Below are 6,315 nucleotides of genomic sequence, written 5' to 3'. Positions count from 1 at the left end.
TCTCTCCGAGCCCTCTCGCGCCTCCGTCACTAGCAGGGTATGCAAAACAGTGAGGCAACACAGGATGCGTTTCAGCTGGGCCTAATTATGTCTCTTCCAGGCCCCGTTCCCTGAACCACTCCCCCACTCTGTCCCCTCTACAGCTGAGCCCACCCACGCCCCGCCACCACAGGGTAGCTCCCTCGAAAGTCACTTGCTTCACCCGCGTTGGTGACCGCACGTCACGTAGATCCCTCGATGGTGACACAGAGCAGTGTGTCACTGGTAGAGGGCTCCTATTTCCTCGCACTGGCATGTGCAGGAGCAAGAGGAGTTGTAGTCGTCTCAGCAGGAGGTAGAACCCTTTTGCAGTGTGTTGCGTGCACCCAAGTAGCACGTTCAGCTACCCTGACTGCTGTGTGAGTGACGAGTAGGATCTGGAACGGGCCCTGCCAGCGCTTAGCTTTCCAGCTTTTCCTCCTGAAGTCCTTGACCACCACGAAATCACCAGGCTGCATCTTGTGTAGCGGTCCTGTTGCTGGTTGTGGAAGGGCTGCAGACACCTGTTTTCTTATGTTAGATAAAGCAGAGGAGAGTTGTGCACAATATGTGAACATTTCATGTTCACATAGTGCGGTGGATGGAAGAGGAGCTCTCGGAGCTTCGGTGCCTACATGAGGTGGAGCACCAAACAAAATCTCAAAAAAACTCATATTGATCCGTGTTCGTTTTCTCATTCACATGTACATCAGCTACTAGAGGCAGGGCTTTTGTCCAAGGGAGACCTGTGTCAGCGCAACATTTTCCTAACTTGGTCTTGAGGGTTCCATTTTCTCTTTCTACAGCGCCTCCACTGGCTGGATGGTAAGCACAGTGTGTTTTTAAGTCAATACCCACGTATGCACTTAATTCTGTGATGGCCTGATTTACAAAGTGAGAACCATTGTCACTTGATATCTTAGTTGGAATATCCCATCGGGGAATTATTTCAGCAATCAGAGCTATTGCTACTGTTGCAGCTGTTTGCTTGCTGGATGGAAAAACTTCAACCCACTTAGACCACATGTCTACCATTACGAGACAGTGTTTTTTACCCTCAGACTGAGATAATTCAACAAAATCCATCATAATGTGTTCAAACGGATGTGCTGGTGGTGGGTGTGCAGCTTGCTGTGTTACTGGTACCGGTCTGCCTAAGTTATACATGCTTGGCAGTATTTTTGTGCATATATCATATGCACAAAAATCATCATAAACTGATTAACTGCTTCTGCAGGACTACTGTGTTTTGTCAGTGTCTGTGTTCATCACTTTCCCTTTCAGTTGTACATCTTTTAAAACATTTCATGATGCTAAAAATATATTTTTTCCATTTCAGTGTTTACAATGATAACTTTAAAAGTACAGAAAAGAAACAAGGACACTTTATGGAGTTTACATTGTACACACAGTTCACAAAAAAGACTTGGACAAGAATTAGGAGCATCCTCTCTCTGACGTACAGTAAGCTGACGTTCTGTCGGAGGGAAGCTTCAATCTGAAAATCTATATTAAGCTGTGAAAACACAGTATGCCCACATGAGGACAGTTGAGGGTGGAGATGGCAGCTCTCTTTATTGGTCTAATCCTGTCGCTGGGTTTGTGTGAGCTGAACTCAGCTCTTGCCTTGAATGGTTCTGGGGATGGTGTGAAACAAAGGACTGGGCTTACAGAGGAGAGGACTGGTGTTGGGGTCAGCACTGAGGCTTCATCGGTAAAATGCAAGCTCCAGGGTACCACTCGTCTGCCTGCATTCTCAATGGATGGTGACTACGTTATTGGTGGTGTTTTCGCCATACACTACAATATACACACAGTGAAGCATAACTACACCACCAAGCCTGATCCAATAAGATGCTCAGGGAGGTTAGTAAGAGGGAGATGTGGGGGCTAAGAAGATGTTACTCTGTGGGATGGAAATGTTTTTAGTTTTATTTGAATTGTAATGCATTAGTATTTTGCCATAAGAAAGTAAGTATTATATTCACAAAGTAGTAGAGAATTGGAGTATATTTTTTGTATTTGTTAACTGAAAACATTATGAACACTACAATTTAAGTATGGTTAATCTGTGTGTATTGTGCATTTGGGACTGATATCCTATTCCATGTTTTTTGTCTTCAGTTCTCCCGTATTATGTGTTTCTGTTAAAATTGTGTATTGTCCCCATATGTAGGACATATTTAAACAGTGTGTGTGTATGTGTGTGTATGTGTGTGTGTGTGTTTGTGTGTGTGTGTATGTGTGTTTGTCCATGTACAGCATTAAATCCCGTGAACTGCGCTTTTTACGCGCAATGATCTTCGCCATCGAGGAGATTAACAACAGCACGGAGCTGCTGCCGGGCATCAAACTCGGTTATCAGATCTATGACTCGTGCGCCTCTGTGCCTGTGGCGGTGCATGTGGCATTCCAGCTATCAAGCGGCCTGGACCCAGTGTTTTACAAAGGTGACAATTGCTCACAATCTGGTACGGTGATGGCCATTGTTGGTGAGTCTGGATCCACACGATCCATCAGCATGTCGCGCATCATCGAGCCCTTTAACATTCCTCAAGTAAATATTTTTAATTTCTGCAAACTATGTGTTAAATAGACCAGTGCTATTTTTTGCTATTCCACTAAATAATTACACTGTTGTATTCCTATAGGTGAGTTACTTTGCCACTTGTGCATGCCTGTCCGATAAGCAGCAGTACCCGACTTTCTTCAGAACAATCCCCAGTGATCAGTTCCAGGCTGGCGCACTGGCCAAACTGGTAAAACACTTTGGTTGGACTTGGATAGGTGCCATCCGATCGGATTCGGATTATGGAAACAATGGCATGGCGTCTTTCCTGGACGCAGCGCACAAAGAGGGGATCTGTGTGGAATACTCCGAATCTTTCTATCGGACCCACCCACGTAGCAGGATCCAGAGAGTAGCTGACATTATCCGCAGGTTTCTACATTCACTGATTATGTGCTTTTGTTCCCTGTGCTCATACTGACCTTCTGCACACAAATCCACATCAACAATGAAGGGCCTAATACTGATGTTGTTATAGAAGTGGAGCAATATTGAACATTAACACAATAAAAACTAAAGTACCTCATATGTGTTTGTGTTAATTATCCTGATATATCATTTTAAAAGTTATTTTTTTAAATTGGTATAATACAATGCAGTGTAATTTCTCTCCAGGTCGACAGCTGTGGTTGTTGTGGCATTTACATCCCCTATTGAATTGAGTATTCTGCTGGAGGAGCTGTCACTCAAGCCCTCTCCACCTCGCCAGTGGATTGGCACTGAGTCCTGGGTAACTGACCCAGACATGCTGAGGTTCAGCTTCTGTGCTGGAACAATTGGATTTGCCATTGAGCAATCTGTCATCCCTGGTCTGAGAGACTTTCTGCTGGATCTCTCTCCCTCTGAAGTGGCTGCCTCTCCAGTGTTTACTGAGTTCTGGGAGGATGAATTCAACTGCAGGCTGGGACAAAGTGAGAAAGTTTGGCTGATCTTTACCATAACTGACTCACAGATGGGTCTTTGTCTGACTTGTGTTTTTTCATTCAGTCAGTTGATTCAATGAAACTAAAAAAGAACATTATACATACAACACCTTCCTGTCTTTGTGTGTTTTTAGGATCAGTCACAGAAAAAAGTGCGTGCGATGGAACTGAAGACATAAAGACGATCCAGAGCCCGTACACTGACACATCTCAGCTCCGAATCACTAACATGGTGTACAAGGCTGTTTATGCAATAGCACATGCCATTCATAATGCAATGTGTCAGGAAACACACTCTATAACTCAATGTGACAAATTCAACAGCATAGAGTCCAAACAGGTGAGTCAAAACAATTACATGAACAACCCCACTGTCCTTTTTTTCTATACTGTACTGTTTCCTAAATTAAATAATATACTTTTAGGATACATTGTTTTATTTCTCGCCCTCACTGTCTTCCGTTACTTCATCCTCACAGGTTCTCACTCAGTTGAAGAAAGTTAAGTTTTCCCAAAATGGTTATGATGTGTCATTTGATGCCAACGGGGATCCTGTGGCCACATACGAGCTGATTAACTGGCAAAAAAGTGAGAGTGGTAGCATTGAGTTGGTGACAGTAGGGCACTACGATGCATCACTGCCGGTGGGCCAGGAATTCCAAATCAACGGGAACCTCACCTGGGTGGAGGGTGGCACACAAGTAGGGAGCCCAAAATGAATATTTTAACATGTTCCAATTTAAAATTAGGTGATAATTGTTCTTGGTCCCTGTTCCTCCAGTCCATACTGGCTGTGAAGAGATCTGTACTAAAGTTACAGCATTTTCAGTCTCACATCACACGTAATAGTTTCAACAAAAGAGTTCCCTTGCTGAGTTGCAGCAGAGGAATAATAATACAAAATGTGACTTTGTCCAAAAAGACAAACTTTGGAAGATAACCACTTGCTTTGTCAAAGCCAGACTGCTGAAGCCTCATTTTGGCATTTTTTACACAACTGTGGATTTTTTCCACCAGCAGCTGCATTGACAAACACATGTACACAATACACATATTGACATGCAAGTATTGATTTTAGACAGATCTGAACCTATCCTTTAATCATCGGCGCTTCGAAGCACACCTGAACATGTGTGAATTTGTTTGTGTCTATGTGCCAGGTGCCTGTGTCAGTGTGCTCCTATAGCTGTCCTCCAGGAACCCGTAAAGTGCTGCAGAAAGGAAAACCCATCTGCTGTTATGATTGTATACCGTGTCCTGAGGGAGAGATTAGCAATGCTACAGGTATTGTTTTTCCTACTGCATATCTACTGGACAGTATCAAATATCGACAGCTAAAAGACATTTTTGTTTTATTTTTTCAGATTCCCCTGATTGTTTCCATTGCTCCAAGGAATTCTGGCCTAATGCAAAGAGAGACACTTGTCTCCCCAAGCCTGTAGAGTTTCTTTCCTTCAATGAGAGCCTAGGAATCATCCTGGCTGCATTCTCAGTTGGTGGTGCCTGTCTTACCATTATAACAGCGGCTGTGTTCCATCGCCACAGGACTTCCCCGATTGTCAGGGCCAACAACTCTGAGCTGAGCTTCCTGCTGCTCTTCTCTCTGACTCTCTGTTGCTTATGCTCATTAACTTTCATTGGAGAACCCTCTGAGTGGTCCTGTAAGCTGCGCCACACAGCTTTTGGAATCACCTTCGTCCTCTGTATGTCTTGTGTTCTTGGAAAAACAATAGTAGTGTTAATGGCATTCAAAGCCACTCTCCCAGGTCGTAATGTCATGAAATGGTTTGGTCCTCCACAGCAAAGAATGACTGTGGTGTCTTTCACATCCATTCAAGTTGTAATATGTACTCTTTGGTTGGTTCTTAGTACTCCTTTTCCAAAGAAAAACCTAACCACATACAAGGAGAGAATCATCCTGGAGTGTGCTTTAGGCTCAGCTATTGGATTCTGGGCTGTGCTCGGGTACATCGGCCTGCTGGCTGTCTTTTGCTTTGTGTTAGCTGTCCTAGCCCGGAAACTACCTGACAATTTTAATGAAGCCAAGCTGATAACCTTCAGCATGCTGATATTCTGTGCAGTCTGGGTCACCTTTATCCCAGCATATGTCAGCTCTCCTGGTAAATTTACTGTGGCTGTGGAGATATTTGCCATTCTGGCCTCCAGTTTTGGACTCATATTGTGTATATTTGCTCCAAAGTGTTTCATCATATTGTTTAAGCCAGAGAAAAACAGCAAGAAACATTTAATGAACAAAAGCCAATTCTAAAACAAATCGGACTTTTTGAAAAAACAAAGATGGCAGTTGAAGGGACTTTTAATAAAAATACATAAACCACAGAGGGCAAACAGGGAAAATTTGTCTCGCATGTGTATTCTTGGCTAGAAATAAACCAATGTCTAGTTGTTACAGTTTCACATATATGCTCACTGGCATAATGTAAATAGCAGCATTGTCCAAATTCATTCTCTGTTTCAATTCATCAAATTGAGAATCTAAGCATGCCAGTTAAGCTCTCACTAAAACACGTTGACACAGTCAAAGAACTGTTCTACACACCTTACTATCATCACCTGCAGCTTACCTTTGTGCACTTCATACAATAATACTCCAATCTGTGATCAATGTCAGAACTGCATGTATACAATCACCCTGTGTTTTAGGTAAGGATACAATAAAGACACAACACTAGATTATGCTTCAATAGCAACGTTCAGTGTGAAGTTCATGATAAAACATTCAGTTTTCACCTTGTTTAAATATTTACATTTTAAGTTTTTGTACATTAAATGTTTTAATAATTG

The 6,315-nt window shown here is 42.9% G+C and overlaps 1 protein-coding gene across 1 annotated transcript; it reads left to right on the top strand.

Annotated features, from left to right (window-relative positions):
• Nucleotides 1-2,314: 2,314 nt before the first annotated feature.
• LOC137889682 (extracellular calcium-sensing receptor-like) lies at nt 2,315-5,779 on the top strand. Its single transcript, XM_068734010.1, has 7 exons — nt 2,315-2,575; nt 2,670-2,959; nt 3,203-3,498; nt 3,645-3,850; nt 3,990-4,211; nt 4,671-4,794; nt 4,875-5,779. Exons 1-7 carry the CDS (start codon nt 2,315-2,317, stop codon nt 5,777-5,779), a joined length of 2,304 nt encoding a protein of 767 aa, XP_068590111.1.
• The last annotated feature ends 536 nt before the right edge of the window (nt 5,780-6,315 follow it).

This window comes from Cebidichthys violaceus, unplaced genomic scaffold (assembly GCF_023349555.1).
Source record: "Cebidichthys violaceus isolate CVI_PGR_0920_01 unplaced genomic scaffold, fCebVio1.0.p SCAF_1, whole genome shotgun sequence".
Taxonomy (NCBI): Eukaryota; Metazoa; Chordata; class Actinopteri; order Perciformes; family Stichaeidae; genus Cebidichthys; species Cebidichthys violaceus.
This window is presented reverse-complemented; position numbering and strand designations above follow the sequence as displayed.

What these genes read in the sequence shown, in the direction of transcription:
- LOC137889682 (XM_068734010.1), top strand. Translation starts at nt 2,315, where the DNA reads ATGATCTTCGCCATCGAGGAGATTAACAACAGCACGGAGCTGCTGCCG. An exon ending in GGGTGGAGGGTGGCACACAA is followed by an intron (nt 4,212 to 4,670) that starts GTAGGGAGCCCA and finishes TCTATGTGCCAG; the next exon opens with GTGCCTGTGTCAGTGTGCTC. An exon ending in AGAGATTAGCAATGCTACAG is followed by an intron (nt 4,795 to 4,874) that starts GTATTGTTTTTC and finishes TTATTTTTTCAG; the next exon opens with ATTCCCCTGATTGTTTCCAT.